The sequence below is a fragment of the Rhynchophorus ferrugineus genome, unplaced genomic scaffold (genome assembly GCF_030347505.1).
Source record: "Rhynchophorus ferrugineus isolate W39M unplaced genomic scaffold, kcgeb_rfMv2 rfM6, whole genome shotgun sequence".
Lineage (NCBI taxonomy): Eukaryota > Metazoa > Arthropoda > Insecta > Coleoptera > Curculionidae > Rhynchophorus > Rhynchophorus ferrugineus.
This window is the reverse complement of record NW_027472585.1, coordinates 6,836,149-6,855,708: the sequence shown is the minus strand read 5'-3', so window position 1 is coordinate 6,855,708 and position 19,560 is coordinate 6,836,149. Positions and strand designations below refer to the sequence as shown.

The 19,560-nt window shown below is 30.5% G+C and overlaps 1 protein-coding gene and 1 long non-coding RNA gene across 7 annotated transcripts; one reads left to right on the top strand and one right to left on the bottom strand.

The window, feature by feature from the left end:
- Nucleotides 1-66: 66 nt before the first annotated feature.
- Nucleotides 67-8,329, bottom strand: LOC143198553 (uncharacterized). Of its 6 annotated transcripts, none has more exons than XM_076407857.1 (3): nt 8,065-8,289; nt 5,367-5,540; nt 67-1,606 (listed from the first exon to the last, which is right to left on the bottom strand). In XM_076407857.1, exon 3 carries the CDS (start codon nt 1,601-1,603, stop codon nt 842-844), a length of 762 nt encoding a protein of 253 aa, XP_076263972.1. In that variant the 5' UTR covers nt 1,604-1,606; nt 5,367-5,540; nt 8,065-8,289; the 3' UTR covers nt 67-841. The 6 variants fall into 6 exon arrangements, with proteins under 6 accessions (XP_076263972.1, XP_076263973.1, XP_076263974.1 ...); XM_076407858.1 differs by lacking the exon at nt 5,367-5,540 and adding an exon at nt 2,479-2,561; XM_076407859.1 differs by lacking the exon at nt 5,367-5,540 and having other exon boundaries at nt 8,191-8,329.
- Nucleotides 8,313-11,899, top strand: LOC143198554 (uncharacterized). The gene is made up of 3 exons (XR_013006242.1): nt 8,313-8,452; nt 10,924-11,222; nt 11,376-11,899. It is a non-coding gene; the product is annotated as an uncharacterized LOC143198554 (long non-coding RNA).
- Nucleotides 11,900-19,560: the final 7,661 nt, after the last annotated feature.

Below are 19,560 nucleotides of genomic sequence, written 5' to 3'. Positions count from 1 at the left end.
GATGGTACTGGTTATACAACCTTCAGGAAATTAACAAACCGAAGAAAATTATTTAAAAAATATTCATTGTTTTTTCTATTATATTTAAAGTTATTGTTAATTATAAATATAATAAATAAGATTTTTTAAAAATTAACGTTTTCCTCTACTTAAATTAATATATCTATAATTGTAATTCACAAATTAAAATGTACCACTACTATTTAGTCAAATATGTTATATCGCAAAAATATTATTGCTTATTTAATTAACTTTTTAAAAGTAATACTTTATGAAATATTGACATTTTGATTAAGCCTGGATCAGATTTTGTTTCACTATTTGATGTTTAAACTAGAAAAAAGACATGTATCATTTGTTTACTTTTTAAAAAGTAAAGTTCTTATTCGAGAATCATGGAAATGATGTTCAGAATCTATTTTGAGGAATAAAGCGATACATTTCTTCGTGCAACTATATTAGTAAATGTTGCAGCTATAGTTTCATTATGTTTCCTTGAAATATTAAATGAACTCAACTAAAAAAACTAAGATACTCCAAAAAGCGGACAGTAATATATTGAAAAATTATTTTCTAACTTAAATGTTTTATTGATTGAAAATTGATTTAAGACAATCTAAAACAAATCAAGGCAGCCATTTAATTTTCCATAAATAATCGAATCTTATACTATTCTTTGTACAGGATCATACTTTTACAGGATTATTATTGTTATTTTGCTAAAATTATTAAACTGCTCTATGATTTACGCTAATATGGAGAATGATATTACATTTATGACATAATTAGCTTTAGCAAAGTCACTGATATCACATTCGTTTTAAATTAAAGCTGTCTACGTTCACGACAGGAACATAAAACTACAATTAATCCAGTCGACGTGCCCGAAACAGTCGCCTATCTGAAAGGAAATGTCGTAGCAGTCCTCCCTGTTCAATAAAAACCTCCTCGAGACCACCTCCACGCTTCTCGAGTCCCTGCGACCGTCCCGTTTGACACCAAAATTGATCCTTAACACTCCGGATATTCGTTCCTCCGTTACGCCGCGAACTTGTACCGTCATTTGGCCGTCATCCGTCGAGAAGAGACAGCTGACAAGCAGCAGCACGTTATAGCCCGCGTAGAGAAATCGATTCTCGAACTGGTTTTTGTCCTTTAGCGTGAAACAGGCCTTGTTGCGATAGAACTGATTGTGTACGTATTGGAAATGGTTCACGAGCTGCGTTCCCACGCCGTAGAACTCGCATCGGTGGCATTTAGTTTTTCTAAACACGCACTTTTTTTCGTGCGACGGGATCTCGTCGAGGGTGAGATGTTGGCTGCATCCCTCGTACTTGTTGATGCACGGGAAGATGCTCTGGAAGGTACCGTAGGCTAGTAGGATCATGGGTATGGTACAATCGATCGTATCCAGTTCCGATGTTGACGTTTGAATGACCATTGAGTCGGGCGTTGTAGTCGATTTCTTCGTGAGGCATCTTCCGCATAAATAATGACCCTCTGGGGAGACTGTTATGGGTAAGATGGTTAAATATGAACAACAGTTTCGACAAATGAGGTTATCCAGTATCGAGTCCGGTATAGTTTTTAGTGTAATGTCCATAATCTGAAAAACAAAAGATTATAATGAATATGTTGTATTGTGATAAATTATTACTGAATTTTGAGATATACCTTTTACCAATAATGTTATATATGAGAAATGTGTAGAGATAGGTTTAGAAATAAATGTATTAAGAAATGTTAATGCTTGCTTGGTTGGCGCAGAGGTAAAAGCGACATCGTCTACCTGCTGTGAAGTCGCGAGTTCGAATCCTGCTGGGGCATGGGCGTAAATTTATGTTTCTGTTGTTTAATATTTGTGATTACCTAGGTGCAAAATCGAAGGTAAGGAAAATGATCCCAATCACGAGAGGCGTTAAACTGTAGGTCCAGTCCAGATAATCCCTCGTTGGTATATATATATATATATATATATATATATATATATATATATATATATATATATATATATATATATATAAAGTTAAGAAATGTATTTTGGTTAAAATGATCGAGATCTTTAATTTTTTGTTGCTGTTCTTTAAAGTATCACTTTTTGGTTTGTTTTCTTGACTGTGACTACTGTAGATCGTACAATTTAACCCTTTTAATTATCTGTCCCACAATTTGCACAATAACCTTGTAATAATTTGATAACATATAACATTAATACTATTATAATTTTAATATGTATTAAAGAAATATGAAAAAGAGAAAAAGTGCTATATATAATTTAGATTATATTTACAAGAGATATGTTGTGTTCTCAATTAGGTTGCAGTTTTTCTATATTATATTTCAATATTATTTATTTATATATTTATATTTCATTATTTCCATTCATTATATACATCATGTTTATATTTGAGCATTTTAATATTTCATATTTGTGTTTATGTAGAATTTTTTTTTTAATAAATTTTTTTGATAAATTACCTTTTTTGGTTTTGTCACTAGAATGTGACGTCAGGGGTTAATCACGTGATGCGTATGAAATCGTCAAGGAATGAAACGCCTTTCTAATAAAATATTTTTTTTTACAGTTGTCTGTAATGGTAACCAATGAATTGCAGCGAAATGTTATTCTCAGCGCCTTCCTGTTAAGACCACGAAAAACGACTTTGAGATTATATGTATAGTTAATACTCGTTAATATTGCGTAATTTCAAAGTTACTAAGAATGGCAACGAACTAACCAACAGTAGTCGATACTATCAGGTGTGTTAACTATTTTATTTACGTAAACTTTTTTATATGACAGATTAACAGTGTTTTTGTGCTAATTTAATTACTACATCTATTTCCCATTTTTTGTCTTATTCTTGAAAAAAGAAAATGAAAATAATGTAATTGTCACAACGTAATTTATTATCATTGAAATTGTTTTTGATTGTTTAGATCAAAAAATTAAATTATCTTAAATAGGATATTTTTCAAAATATCACCAGGCGTAAAACAATGAACGTCATTATTGTATTAATGTTGAGGATTATATTACACTACTTTTATTTTCTAATAATTTAATAAAACCGAATAAATATTTTTAAAGATAATATTTGTTTAAATATCATACTTTATGATGCATATCTAAAGGCATTATATTATTATAACAGGTAAAATATCATTTATCATGTGTTTTGAGAAATTAAGTTCGAGTTTTAAAATTATTAATACTATAAAGGAGATTTATTTCGATTTAGAAAAACTAACATTAACGGTTGGTGAAATATTAATTAATTAAAAATATCTGTCGATATTGTAAAAGGTAAAAGGTATTAAAGCAATACTGTTTACATAATTCTGATTTTAATAAATTACTTCTAGATAGTTCGAAATCTCGTGAATGCCAGACTAATTTTTTTCTACAAAATTATACTATTACAGCTAAAAATAATTGACTAATATAAAAACACGGTCCTAAATAAAAGAAGAAGTTAATCAAAACTAGTTGCCTAAGTAATATGTAATAATCGCCATCATACAAAGCTTTTGGTAGTTGAGTACACGAAATATCATATTATTTTGTAAACAGTAGCAAAAACGGATGCTTTAGAATATGAGAATTTTATTAAAGTATACTTCCATTAAAAAATAAATATTAAAGGACAAAAGTTTGTTTTGAAGTAAATAAAGGTTGTCCTGAAATATTATTTTTAGTTTAGCATAACTTAGTTTAAAATAACTTACTTTTGATGCTTGTGGTGACCGAAGAAATTAAATGCACAAATATATCTCACAATATTCGAATATGACACTAGCACTATACGCGGATTTTACCAATTATGTTAAAGCTTATACCAAAATAATGTAATTAAATGTTATATTTTGTTTATTTTATTGTTTTATCAGTGAATAAATTTGATTAATCGAATTTAGCCTACTTTTAACACATTCTGTTATATAATATCAATGTTATCAAAAATAATGGCTCTTTTGGTGTTTTCGTTACGAGTGAGGTATCATTTATTTATTTTTATTGCGCATTCTGTATAAATATTTACACGATAGATAGAAACAAATAAAATAGGTACAGTTCAAAATTCTATTATCGGTTATATTTTTTAAAGTAAATGTTTGTCACTGGTTTGTCCTGTCTATATAAATGATAAATTATAGGTGTCATATTTAAAATGAGTGTTTGCCTTTGGCATTAGTAATGAATTATAATTATGTTATGATATAAACAATGGTTATTTTTGAAAATTATGGTATTTTTTGAACGTACATTGTTTAAAATGTATTATTTCATGACTTGGAACTATTTCTGGTATTATACAAAAAAAATATTATGTAGGTAATACATAATTCTGTTGTATCCTTTGAACCATTTGTTCCCGATTAAACATCAGCTCTGTTAAGAATCCATTTTTGTTTTTTTTTCATTTACTTGATTGACCAGCTAGAACCAAATTGTCTTTGGCTGATGTCGCTTCAGGTTCGGGGAATGGCGCTAGGTTCAGTTGTACTTGGAGTCTGTTGCGAATGGCATCGGGACAGTAACTGGTTGTGAAGAAAGCGTAGTAGAAAGTATCGCCTGCGTAAAATGATGTGTAGGAAAGTTTGTAGAGCGGGAAATCAGCCATATAAAGTTTGAATAGTGCTGGGGCTAGTGGAGCAAATTGCTATTGTAGTACCAATATAGATACTGTTATCACAAGTTAGAAATTCATTATATCTACGGAATATTAGGTCAATTACGTATTTGATTAGTCTAGAGTAGTAATTAATTTTCCTTATAATAGCAGCAAATCGTTCCAATTTTTGCTTATTCTATGTAACTGGTACTTGATTATGTTTGCAAAGTAGTTATATCCCAGAATAGGCTCTGAAGCAAAGGAATTAATTGTGTCTAATAATAATCTATCAATAAAATTGCCTACATTGTTTCGAAATAATTAATGTTAACAGAAGCTGACATTACAGATAAGTATATAATGGTTTTTTTCTCAATTATTCGAGCTATATTGATTAAGTCTACCTTTATATTAATACATACTTATACGGGACTATAGCCATTGATGCTGATAATGCGATCATTGATATACAGGGGATAGACAAAATAATATGGACACCATGCAATATAGTACATTTTGTTGCTTGTTGGTAACAGTTTACATGCTATTTCGTGATGGGTCAAATATGTGACCTCTCAGTGCTGGTTAATGTTAAAGTTTATACCAAAAATTTTATTAAATGTTATATTTTGTTTATTTTATTGTTTTTATCAATGAATAAATTTGATTAACCATATTTAACGCACTTCTAAAACATTCTGTTATATAATATCAATCAAAAAGTGTACGTAAATAAAATAGTTAAAACACCTGATAGTATCGACTGCTTTTGGTTAGTTTAATATTCCGTTCCTAGAGTAGTATATAGAGTATTAACTTAATACATATAATTTTAAAGCTGTTTTGCGAGGTCTTAATAGGAAGGCGCTGAGAACGACATTTCGCTGCAATTCATTGGTTGGGTTAAATTACCATTACAGACAACTGCAATACAAACTGTAATGAAAATATTTTATTAGAAAGACGTTTCACAAGCAACATGTTCTACGGTAAAAACATGGAAGAACACATCAGCGAAGAGCAATAATGGTCGAAGCCCAAAGCTAACACAGATCTACCAACATTAAAAATGATTGTGAGTAATGGTGTTTTTTTTGTAGAAAAGAAATGCCGAACGGGAAGCGTGATATGAGAAAACCATTGCAAATGAAGGTTCAATACCTTATTAATAGATAAATATTCATCCTTATATAGAAGGAATTATGAAATACCCGAATTCTTCATTTTCAGAGATTTTACCAGAATCTGCTCCATTCAAGATTATTAATTTGCAGCAAAAAAATGACATAGATTGTCAATTAGCTAATTGAAATTTTATTTCCAGCTGAGAATAAAATGATATAGTCTATTCAAAGTCTTTTCGTACATGCTTCATCAAGATGTTTAATGTATTGCCTGCCGCTATTTGTAAATTAGTTTTAGAATCAGACAATATTTTCCTTCTCATTTTATTTTAGTTAAAAAGAGACACAGTGCTGTCTGATTAGTTCGAACACGTAAACAAATGAGCCTGTCAAAGTTGCCTGGTTGTCAGACGTATGCAAAATTCTTGAGAGCAATAGTGATAACAGGTTATAACTCTAACGTATAAACTATTGTAGCTATAATATTTAGTTATTGTTATATATTATGAGGAGGAATATATGCTTATATTTATGGGCATTAACGACTTGAAAATAATGAAGGTATTAAAACGAATATGATCAAAATCTTAATATTGTTAAAAACAAACAGATTTAATAAAACAAAAAGGTACAGAATAGGATATATACTCTAAATTTAGAGGTATATTTGGTTGAATTTTTCGATTGTTTAAGTTGATTTCGGGTTTTCATTTGTTGTTAGTATTAACTCACATTATTTAAAAAACAAATATTTGATTATTCATTGTTATCATACGAAAGGCAACATTTGTAATTGTTCAAAAATCCTTTTATGTTTGCTCAAATTGTAACTGCAAATATTTATCTGGCAATAATACAAAATATTATTTTGTGCTGGTTAATCTCAAAACTAACAAAGAGTTGAATTTGTTTAAATAATTTGATTCAAATATTAATTTGAAATTTTACTTTATGTGTTAATAAAAATATATTTTTCAGTTTTGAGTTTTATGAAAGTGAAAAATAGAAATAAAGTAAAATGGGAAGACAATTACTTATTTTTATGTTCATATGACCCACTTTCGACCATTTTTTGGTAAGGAATACATGTCGGAATAAGTAGTGATCAAAAAGAGCAAGGTCTGGAGAATACGGCGTGTGAAGAACTTTCCTATTTTAATGTTTTCACCGGTTTTGTTCAACATGAACTCAAGTGTTGTCATGCTGACGTATAACATTGAAGTGACTTTGTTCGTATTCCGGCCGTTTTCACGCAGTGCTTGACTCAAAGGCAACAATTTTAGTTGACAGCTATCCCCATTGATGAATACTCTTTGTCTTTCGTGCGGAAATCAACACTTTTAAAACGTCGAAACCAGTATTCATGTGATAAAATCGACGTAACATAATTACCATAAGTTTCACAAAGAATTAGATGTCTTTCAGTTGCTTTGTTTTGAAATTGGAGTAAAAAGTAAGGCTTTACGCAAATGCGATTTACTTGGTACAAATTCAGACATTTTCAACGCACTGAAAAGTTTTATTCGCATTTCGACGAAATGACATGTACTGAAAACGTGAAACTCGTTGCAATTTAATATACAATAATACCATCTGTTGTATACCACTTAAAATTAATTTATAAGCCTAATATTATATTAGATTCATCCGGATTTTTATATATTTGTGTATACTCTTAGCAAATCAGTATAAATAAATTATCATTTAATTGTCCGTGAAATGTTTAAATTTTGTTCATATTTTGTGGAAACCAGTTTATCAATATTTTTTTTGCTGTCATTAATTTTAAGGTCATTTTTGTATTTATATTACGTATTATTATTTATATTATATTTTATTATTGCTATTTTTATTAGAATCTTACAAAAGCATTTCAATACTAACACAAAAATTAAAATATTTTTCTGAATTATAAACAAAACCTTAAGATGGATTTTCTAATTAAAATACAATTAAACTAATTAAAACCGATATGTAAGTTCCAATATAATCTTCTTAAATTAATGATATTGAGTTTTTTATTATAATGTTAAATATATATGTAATATAAATATTTTGAAAAAGTGTCATTTTTCTAAACTATTTTTTTACATATATATGTAAATATTATAATTTTATATATAATAATATATTATGAGAAAATAAATGTGTTATGTTTTTTTAACGATAATTTTTGTTTATTTTTAATCTAAGAAAATTAATAAGTTTTTCTTAGTTAATATATGGAGCATATTTAGAATTTGGTAAATTTGAGCAACTACCAGTAGGTTCTCTGTGGCCTCTAATTTATATATAATGCCGATGAATTAACAAAATATAGCTACCTTTTTGTTCGTATAAGCCCAGTAAAAACTTGTACGAATTTCGCGGTGGCGTGTTCGACCATTAATTAGTCTCCCTTTGATTCGTGAACCGGAAGAATGCGAAAAACTGAACAAAGAAACACTTACTACGCGTGTTTGGTTGTAGGCGAGCGGTCTGTTTCGTGACCAGCCGGATGAGACAAGCGAAAATAAAGGATGGTGAAGAAATGTGTTTGCTTAAGCTAGTGCATGATACTGCTTCGAACCACTTCATGTCAAGTTACAGACGATAAAAATCGAGTTGAGCGTGTGTGCGTGCAGTCGGGGATATCATCTGAGGCGGACGGAGATAAGAGAATCGAAAAATTAAGCAGCGACGGCTGAACAGGTCCGGATTTCGCTAAATATGGTGGGTTTTTGCAAATTATTATCCTCTTTGACCAATAATTTTTAGGGTCTTAACGCTGCCAAGAGACATTTATTTATTAAGATAAACACTAAAAATAGCTTTGTCAAGTATTCCAATTGTTTGGGGAAAGGTTTAATCAGGTTTTAATAATTAATCAGGTTTTATGTTAGTGTTTGTTTTAGTCTACGCATCTAACTGATTTTGAAGTACATGATACTAATACTTTGTATTATACTCATTAGGGTTTTTAGAGCAGGCTTGCCAATGCCAATTTATCAAGTTTCCAAATAATTCAAACCAAATTCGGGAGAAAAAATTGCTGATCAAAATTATTTTAAGAAATTAAACGAATTATTAATTAAACAATTAAAGAATGATTTTCTCATACTATAGGAAATGTGTAATGATATGAATTATAACCTATGAATACCGTCCAATGTCTTAATCCCTTCCCTTGTTGGTAATGAAGACACTACAGTATATTTATTTAGTCGATTGCGATTCTCTGCGGACCGATATTTTTTAAAATGGCTGTATCAGCAGTAAAGTATTAGGATATCATGATTTTTATTTTATGTTTGATAACAAATATTAAGGACGGAACACTTTACCTCAGTAGCATTCACTATCAAAGTGTTTCAGAATAATGAAAATGTATATGTCCTTTAATTATTATTACTAACCTTTTAAAGAATTTTGCAGACGTTTGGCAACCAGGTGAACTTTGTAGGCTGATTCAGTTACATGTTCGAATATATCAGACAGTATTGTATCTCTTTTTATGTAGAAAAAAATGAGAAGGAAAATAGTTTGTAATTTTAAAACGAAATTACAAAACTCAATAGGAAAAACATTCCAGATGGTGATGAGGTGAGGTTACTGTTATTTTGAATAGACGATATAGTTGATCAACTAAAACAGCCAATGCACGTCACCAATTGTATGACGTCAACATGTCGCAATGTCACCGAATTAACTTAGAATTTTGTTTTACAATGTTTTCTATTCTAATTTCTAATTAATATCACGATTTTTTTAGATATTTGACAACAGTGTCGATCAGTACGAACACAAATCAGGTCAAATGATCCAGCCTTTTTATAATTAGGGTAAAATGAAGAGGAAAAAACCTTCCTAAGTTTAAAACGACCCGTTGTTCCATATTTTTAGAAATCTTGGAAATCGACTGTCTGACAGTTTCAAACAAGTATTCTTATTTTCTAAATATATTTCAAATAGTGCTCAGAAATTAGGAAACAATAGCTAATAGTTATGTACAAAATATTGGAAGAGAATAATGTGTTCTTATTAAAAAAGTGTTATACAAATGTGGAAGAATCATATTTTCTTGTTGAATAAGAGGATCATCTTTAACGTTTGATTTACTAGAAACAAAGTCAGTTCTTTTTGGCCAATCTTTAACTTCATAGTAGTTTTTGGTGTCTTTACTGTCCCACAAACAAAGAAATCAACAATTCTTTACAGATAACAAACCTTTACATTTACTTTATAGAAACATCTTTAAAAATTGTTTCTTAGCTCATGTTTTAGTGCAACTATTAATAAAGCACAAAAAATATACTAAACTAACTGATTAGTTAAAGGTTACACATATTATAGTCTATTCAAAGTTCTTTTAATAGTGCGTCATGGATATTTGTGACGTCCAAACATTGAAATGTTGCCGCATCAACTCTGAGTTTCAGCTTGGCTTTGACATACAAAAAACATTTTAATCTAAATAAAATAATTGAACAAAAATGTTATCAAATAGAATTTATTTTAACATTATAGTAGATCTAAAAACTACAGTTAATTATACAGCCACAATTATTTATAGGTAAGAGTTAAAACATCTTATCGCTATTGCTTTCAAGAATTCTGCATACGTCTTACAGCTGGTCACCGTCCGGTTGTCAGATGTACGCTAAATTATTCAAAATATTAGTTATAATTACTACAGGTTATAAACTGGCAAACATTATTTTAACCCTTTGATTATTTTGATAAATTTTAAGTCATTCCGTAATATATCATATTACTTTGTTTGAAAATGTTGAAAACAATAGATATTCACGGTCACAAATTGATTGCGGCTTTAATAGGTTATTTCGAAGAGGAACGAGATAATAATATATAAAAGAATTATGAAGAGCAGCTTTTGAGGGATGTAAGACATCCTTTCATACACTCTTACAGGACGTAGCGTTTAAATGGTGTAAAGATAACCATCGGAGGGGTTTAATGGAACTTCCAGACATTGCCTTAAAAATAATTCATTTTTTAAAGGCATACAATAAGACTAAGGAAGATAAACTATTTAAATTTGTGTATCTTGATGAAACTTGAATATTTCAAAATATTAACAAAAAAAGTGTAAAGACAATAAAAATTGACGGAAAAGGGTAAAAGTTACAATAGAAATCGATTAGGTTTTGTTCGTCATTATATTTATTAATAATTAATTGCAGATATATTGCTGGTGGAGAAGGATATTCAATTAAAAACTGTTTGGATATCTGGAAAGAAACATTGTCAACTATAACATCTTTGGTTTGGATGAACTCGATAAGACATACAGAGGAAGTAATTGATAAATGGTGGAATTGTGAACATGCTTTAGACAGATTAGAAATTAACAGTTTAGTGATAGAATTGGACAGTGAGTCAGAAAGTGAAAGCGACTAAAGGATACTTTCAGGATATGTGATAATGCTGTGCAGTGCTTGAAATTACTGAGATAGAGTGATGAGAGTGGAAACAACTAAAGGTATGCACATAATTAATTGAATATAACTGTAGCAAATTGTATTGTAGGGCGTGAAAGATTTGTGTGCACAGATTTGATTGTAATTGTTCAAAATTAAACATGAGCATTAGGTTACAACGTATAAAGAGATAGTTAACAGTAACTGTTTTGAAGATATGGTAAATGCATTAGACATAATTCAGTGATTAATTTTATGAAGAATGGTGTAAACAAATAGTAGCAGAAGAAATAAAATATAGAGTGATACCAAGCTGACTTGACAAGTAAACACATCATCGAAGGAAACAAGAACTAAACGCAAAAAGGTAAATGTGCTCTCGAATGAATGTAAAATACGTTTTTCAGATATACAACTGTTAATTAGTTGGATTGGGCCTCAAGGGGGATACCACTACATAAAAAACGCGCCTAGAAACTCTACCTTATGGATGGCGTGGAAAAGAGTTTAATGTAAACAAAACAAATCTAACCTACAAACTATTATACCTGTGTTCTTAATTGTAGTTTTATTGTAGTTTTAACTTCTTCTATAATATATGTATTAGAATTACTATAATGTTAAAATAAAGTATATTTACATAACATTGCAATGTTTTGATGTCACAAACATCCATGATGCATTTCTAAAAAAACTTTGAATAGACGATATGTTCTTTTTGTTGGTTTCATTTAACCGTTTCACACCCAAAATACATACAACCGTCAACTTCTGCTGTTATTCCTTTTTCGCTTATTAAAAAATCAACACGCACCAACCAGAAGTGCTGAAAATCCATTAGGGGTGGGACAGGATGTGTTTACCTAGCCTTGGTTGTCGGCAATTTCGCAATTGCAGGAACAAACAGACCGCGAGTCAACGGGAAAATTTCCGTTACGGCACAGGCCGCGCTTTAACGACGTATTTGACATTGTTTCACTCAATTTACGCGGCTCGTTATTTTTCTGCTAATTTTTTGTTTGCGTTCCCTAATCGGGGAATATGACCGTGGATGGGTTATGGGGAAGGACGATGGGGAAAAAGCAACAACAGCTCGTTAAATGGCCGGATCTGATTTACTCCAATTAGTATTTTGTATGAAAATATCGATTAATGATGAATGTCGACAAGGACGCTTCATTGATTGCTTTTGTGGGTTTTACGTTTTTTATTTCTTGTTGAACGTTAAGCTGGTCTCCTTGAAGTGGCTGATATTAGCAGAGTTGTCTAAACGAAAAGCTTTTTTCTTTATATGAAATACCCTTAAATTGATTCTTGCTGGGTGGTCTTCAGGAGTTGCGAACGGTGCTCTTCGTTTGGGCAATTTATGGGTCATGTGCCGAACCAATGTGGTGTTTCCTTGATGAGGTATTGTTAAAGGACGTAACATGGTTACTCCAATATCCCAAACTTCGTAGGGGATACGGGATAACGATGAGAGCATAACATAACGTCTTATATTAACTTGATAGGTACAATATTTATGATATCCTAAACTAATATCATATAAAAAACATTCAGAAGCTCACTCAAAATATCCCAATATAACTCCTAAGGATTACAAAAATTAAAAAACACGGGGTGCAAAATATCTTTAAAAATCCCACTAATCTTGGAATGGCAGATGTAGAGAGGCAGATTAGGCTTGGAACAGATAGAAGAGCGTTGTCAAAGAAGATGGAAGTCTAAAGTCGTTCCGTAATATATCGTATTACTTTGTTTGAACACGCCTAAAACAATAGAGATTCACGGTCACGAATTGATTTAAGCTGGTCTCCTTGAAGTGGCTGATATTAGCAGAGTTGTCTAAACGAAAAGCTTTTTTCTTTATATTAAATATCCCTAAATTGATTATTGCTGGATGGTCTTCAGGAGATGCGAACGGTGCTCTTCGTTTGGGCAATTTATGGGTCGTGTGCCGAACCAATGCGGTGTTTCCTTGATGAGGTATTGTTAAAGGACGCAACATGGTTCCTCCGACATCCCAAAGTTCGAAGGGGATACGGGAATACGAAGGATACGAAGGGTACAATATTTACGATATCCTAAACTAATATCATACCAAAAACATTCAGAAGCTCACTCAAAATATCCCTACACGGGGTGTAAAATGTCTCTAAAAATCCCCCTAATCTTGGAATGGCAGATGTAGAGAGGCAGATTAGGCTTGGAACAAATTGAAGAGCGTTGTCAAAGAAGATGGAAGTCTAAAATCTTAGCAGATTACTGCTGATTTGTAATGATATGGATTCTACTGTTCAGAAGAGAGTAAATGTATGTTTTTTTATAATATGAATAATATAAATAAATGAATGTGATTTAAAATTTTCATATTGTCTTTATTTATTTATGATACTTTAATTTATTATAACTTTAAAACGATACGTATTTCAATAATCCGTTAAAATTTTTGTATTCAGTATAATTTGGCACAAAAGTAGTTTTATTATATTATAGAACATAAAAAATTACCATATAGTGTAATCTGCGAAAATCTACTTAGAAAGGTCTAAATCTTCAAACGATCCATTATACTCACCAGTCATAGCTTCTTGTCATTATTACCAATGTTCCAAAAGAAGATAAATATAATATATACAATAGCCGGCTTCGTGGCGCAGTGACAAAGGCGATGGGACGGTCCTCCTACTATAGCGATAGCCGCGGGTTCGAATCCTGCCGGGGCATGGTCGTACATTTATGTTTGTGATTGTTTAAAATTTGTGAATGTTCTAGGCAAGAGTGTAAAATCCGACAAGAAAAATGATTCCAGTCACTCTAGTAACCTGCCTGGGTAAGATCGGATATCTTCTGGGATGATTTCTAAAGTTGGTCACTTGCCAGTCGGTAGGCTTAATGCTGAGGATCGTGGTTCGGAGCCCACGTTAAACTGTAGGCCCAGTCCAGATAAACTCATAGTTGATAAAAGGAGACTTTAAAATATATTTAAAAAATATATATATATAGCACAATATAGTGTACATTTAGTTGTACAATATAGTTGGCATTGATGTTCTTAGAATAGAATTTTAATATTAAACTTTAAAATAAATTTAAAATGGTTAGGAATGTTTTTTTATTATATCGATATATTCATTTATATACTACTATCAATAGAATAAATGTTATACTATTACATAAAATATCTTAGTGCATATATGTACGGTAGTACTAAAATGACCCCTATAAATTAGAAACAAACAACAGCATCCAGCATTTCCCACGAGAAAAAATATAAAAAATATCAGGGGAATGTTTAAATCTGCGACGCTATTAAAATAGAACCCGGATTTTTGCTCGATGTAGGCTCCCGCAGGATGTAATTCAATTTGTCGGTGCATCCAAGTTATACAAACAGACAAGGACGTAGAGAGAGGACGAACAAAGACGAAAACAACAACCACGGCCTATTTTTAGCCTATGACAATGGAGTATTCTAAATACACCAAATTAGGGGTTAGCTATAATTCATACTTATATTCTAATTCTCCTTATATTTCTTCTTCAATTTACTAATTGTAATATTAAGAATGTAATTTTGGTGATGGATTTTATCCTTTTTGAGTATGATGTGCTTTATCCATAAAAATATAATTAATGTTAAGATATTTTTTATATTTAGTAACGATGAAAAAATTATTAGTACAGTATTTCCAATAAAACAGCCAATGAACGTCATAGATGACGTCGAACATACCGCAACATGTACTTAGAAAATGTAAAAACGTAAAATTCGTTTTAAACTCGGAACAGATTTTTCATTCTTATTTTACCCTAGATAAAAAGAGACAGAATTCTGTCTGATGTTTTCAAATATGTAAATGACTCAGTCTATAAAATTCAATTTGTGTTGGTACTTGTCGATCCTGTTGTCAAATATCTACAAAATTCTTCAAGACATCCAAGATTCGTCATATATTTTTATTATATTTTTATGACAATAATTGGCTATGCGTAATTTGTATTTTATTGGGTATACTGTTCGTATTGTTCAGTTTGTATGCGTAATTTTTTATGAAGAATTAATATAATATTGGAAAATGGTTTTTACCACATTCATATCTGAACTAGATGCAATAACTTCTGCTTGTTCTCATTTTTTGCTACAGCTTTGAGGATATTCTTTTTGGTTGGTAAAACATTAATAGTACATGTAGGAACTGAGATTTTTTAAATAATAGTTTCCCACATTTAGCTCTATCTGGAAATGTAAAAATATAAACTATAAATCTACACCGATGAGGTACTTCCTAAATTTTTACTGTCAGCCATTAATTTATTTTACTACAAATTTAAGTCAATAATTTCGACTACAAAATGATAAAATAACTTCCTAAAACTAATTGGTGACCAAAATAATTAATACCAGCTCTGCTTAGTGAATTTGAGTTTGTATATTCTCTACATTTTGTTATTATTACTCATGTTCATCCGATACCCATAAAAAGCCCTGGTTTAAACGAAGAAAATGAATGTAGGATACATTAATTTTATGCAACTCTTTAGTCGTATTCTATAAAGAATAAAATGATTCGTTAGCTGATAGTATCTCCAGTTTTGGTTAATATTTTATTATAGTTTCATCGACGGTTTCAAACGCGCCTGCAGACGCCATTGTCAACGGAGTCTGCGAAGCGCTCAAAATTGTTTTCGTTTAACAATAAGATGTCCTAATCCGGGAACAGTTTATTAAGTTAAATTACTTCTTGTTTGATTAAAGCTGGAGCGTTCTCGTAAAAGGGTTATTTAATTACCGAATTATTTCGTATATTAACGCTTGTCGGCTTTATATCACTGTTTTATTTCGAATTATAATTTAACCATATCGCGTACGCGTTACGGAGTCTCGAAAGGGCCTTTTTACGTTTTTGCGTTGCATTTTATTCGATAGAGTTTTCTTTTGGAACAGCACATCTTATTTGTTGTATACTCGGGATGGTTTTAGTTTTCTTTTCACTAACTGGGATTTATCAAAACAGCACATCGCTATGGATTGTAAACTATGGTTCTTGGCTAGCATTTTGTTGAATACGCTTGCCAATATCATAAAGTTCGTCCAATAAAACAACCAGTGCACGTAATCAAAATGTATGAAGTCACAACGTAGCCATGTTGCCGTATATAATTTTGGTTTTGGTTTATTTTGTCTCTGACATACAAATATTTAATAAAATAAAATAGTGAAGAAAAATAACCTAATAAAATATCATCTATTTTAACATTATAGTACATCTAATGCATATATTATCAAAGTACTTAAGCTACAGTTAATTATACCGATATAATAGTTTTTAGGTTACAGTTGTTTTATTATATTTACACTGAATTTCTATTTTCACAAAGTGAATTTGGCATTACATTAGACGCCATCTATGACGTACATTGGTAATTTTACTGGAAAGACTATATGTAAACTGAGTGTGTTCTCTCTGATTAGATTCTCGTTCTGTATTAAGTAATATAGCAAGAATACAGAATGTGTTTAAGAGTAGTGGAAAGACAACATTTGATAAACTACTTTGTATTCGCACACAACTAATGGACACATCGAAAGATGCCCGAAGAAGTTTAACAGTTTTAAGAGGAATCTGATTAGCTTGCAAATCTGTCAAAACTCTAAAAGTCTGTCATCTTTAAGAGGTCATATTAAACATGAAGGAGTACAATCAACGTTTATTTGAGCAACTGTTACAGAAGAAAGGTTAATAAATAATAAAAAATAAAAATCTGGCGAACTTTATTGAACAAGTAGGTTATTTCTACTTAAGTTTAATCCCGACGCTTTTAATTTAAATTTAGAACAAGAGAGAATTTTAAGAATTTCTTAAAATCGAGACAAAAAGAAAAGTAGAGCGAATGTTTCAAACCAAGAAATTTGCTACACGGGAGTATTTTATTAAGTTTAATTTAATTACAAAGTAACATATAACGCCAAAAGGGTTGTTTTATCTCCAGTTTATTTCCTAAATTAACGCCATAATCAGTTTTGTGTCTCATATTCGGAATTGTATTGTAGTTTTAATTGTTTTTTTACATTCGAAGATTAACATCATCGAATTTTGGAATCTATTTCCATCAAATTTCAATTTAATTCAAATTATTCATTGTCCATCATTATCTACGAATTTTTTTTAATCTTCAGGCAGCATTACTTGTATTTTGAAACGATCTAAGGATATTCCAAGTTATCTCCGTGAAATAAGTGGTAGTCAGAATCTTAATTATTACAAGGTGTTTCTAAAAACTATCAATGTGTCTTATATGGAGATTTATTCAAATTAAAGAAGTAAAATAAAGTTTTCCTGGATATGATACTTTTTCTGCCCAAAACATGAATTCACAGCAAAACAAACTATGATAAGGATACAGCATAGATAATATTTGTTGCTTTTATTATTTAGAAATGTCAAATCCTACTATACAAAACTCATGGCGTCTCGTTTTGTTGAATGTAAGACACTTATTTGCACACCCATCAAATTTTAATAAATTAGTTAAAACATTATTGTTAGTAACATATCAAATGTTTGTCGATTGATTTTAAAAGTTTTGATCACCCTCCAACTAAAACCAGAAACGGATTTGGTGCCATACAAAGTTTAAATAAACGTGTAAGAACTAACCTTTTCTATTCGGGATACGAATGTTTCCCATTCCCTGGGAACTTTCGAAAACTTGAAAATCGACCTGAGAAAGATGGAAAGGTTTTAAGTTTGTTCTTATAACCCGCCATATAATTCGGGAAAAGTTCGGTTTAAAATAAAAATATATCGACTATTGCGGATATAAAATCTTAAGATGTATTATTTTGCTTTACTTTGATATTGCATTGTTGTTTTCAAATATTACTATAGACAGGTTTCTGTGACAGTTAAGATATATGATCCAGTTATTTGTTCATTAGTTTATTGGTTAGCTTTTGATTTTTTATTTTGATGAGGGAATAATTGATCAGTTCTAAATCGGCGTAGTGGTCAAGGTTACGGGACGGTACTCCGACCATTGCTGTAGTCGCTGGTTCATGCCATAGTAATACTAATAATAATAATAGGAGATATTATCATGGACATTTTATTATTTACGAAATTTCTTAGTTTTGTTATTACTTTGGAACTTTTTATAATTTTAACGAATGTTTAGGTCATTGTCTTATTGGAAAAAAAACTTTGACCAATTCGATACGGTCTAGAAGGAACAGCATTTTCTTGAAGTATTTTCATATACCATCTTTATTCAATTTTCAATCAATTTTACACATATGGCTGGGCTTATTACTATCAAAGCATATCCAAATCATCACGTTACCACTATATGATTAACAGTCTGCACAGTTCATACTTCTGAAGCTCATTCACATCTTGATCCCCTCACAAAAATACGTCTATTAGATCCAAAAAAGAAGTAGTAGTAGTTTTCGTATATAATGACATTTCAACGAATGTATCCTTCTGCTTTGTTGCAGATTTGGCAGGTCCAGATCTCTCTCGGTCTTGATTTTATCGAGCAACTTTTTCGTATAAGGATATAACCCATTCCTTTATATGAAGCTTCTGGTTCTAAGTACATATAGCTACTGTTCAAGATCAATCTTGCTCCTTGTTGCCATATTATATGTTTATAAAAATATAAACTGTTAAAATTGAACGTTTTTACATCATGTCATGAAGTATACTGAACTCTAAACTAATAGTTTTTGAAATTGTAAATCCATATTTAAAAGGACAATGGATAAGAAACTATAAATCCGTCAGAAAGCAATGCAAAACTTCAGTGGAAGGAACATGTAAAAAAGAAAAGGCAATTACTAGAGTTCAAATATAGGAAAATATATTAGTCAATTGGAAGAAAATCACATTTATCAGTACATAATAATTTATTATACAAGCAAGTATTAAAACTTATATGGGCATACGGTCTATGTCCGGAGAAGTATTGTAGGTGCATCCGGATTCTACAGAACTGATTGTGATTGCGAAAGAGAATCGGAAGGAGACATGAAGAAAGGCTCTATTTTTATGTCAATTTTGAAGTGTTAAAATTTTACTACGGATAAATATATGCCACAAGAACAAGCCGAAATAGTGACAATATTTATTGAACATAATCGTTGCAATATTGTCACTCAGCAGAAATTGCGTCAATGGTATATATATATATATATATATATATATATATATATATATATATATATATATATATATATATATCAAGTTATTGTAACGACACATTCTAGGTTAGTTAGTACTAGTAAATAGTAACAATAAATAAATAATGATGATAAATTATAAACATTGTCGTGAAAGTAATAAACTCCAATGCCAATATATGTATTTACCAATTTATTATCGCATTTTTAACGTC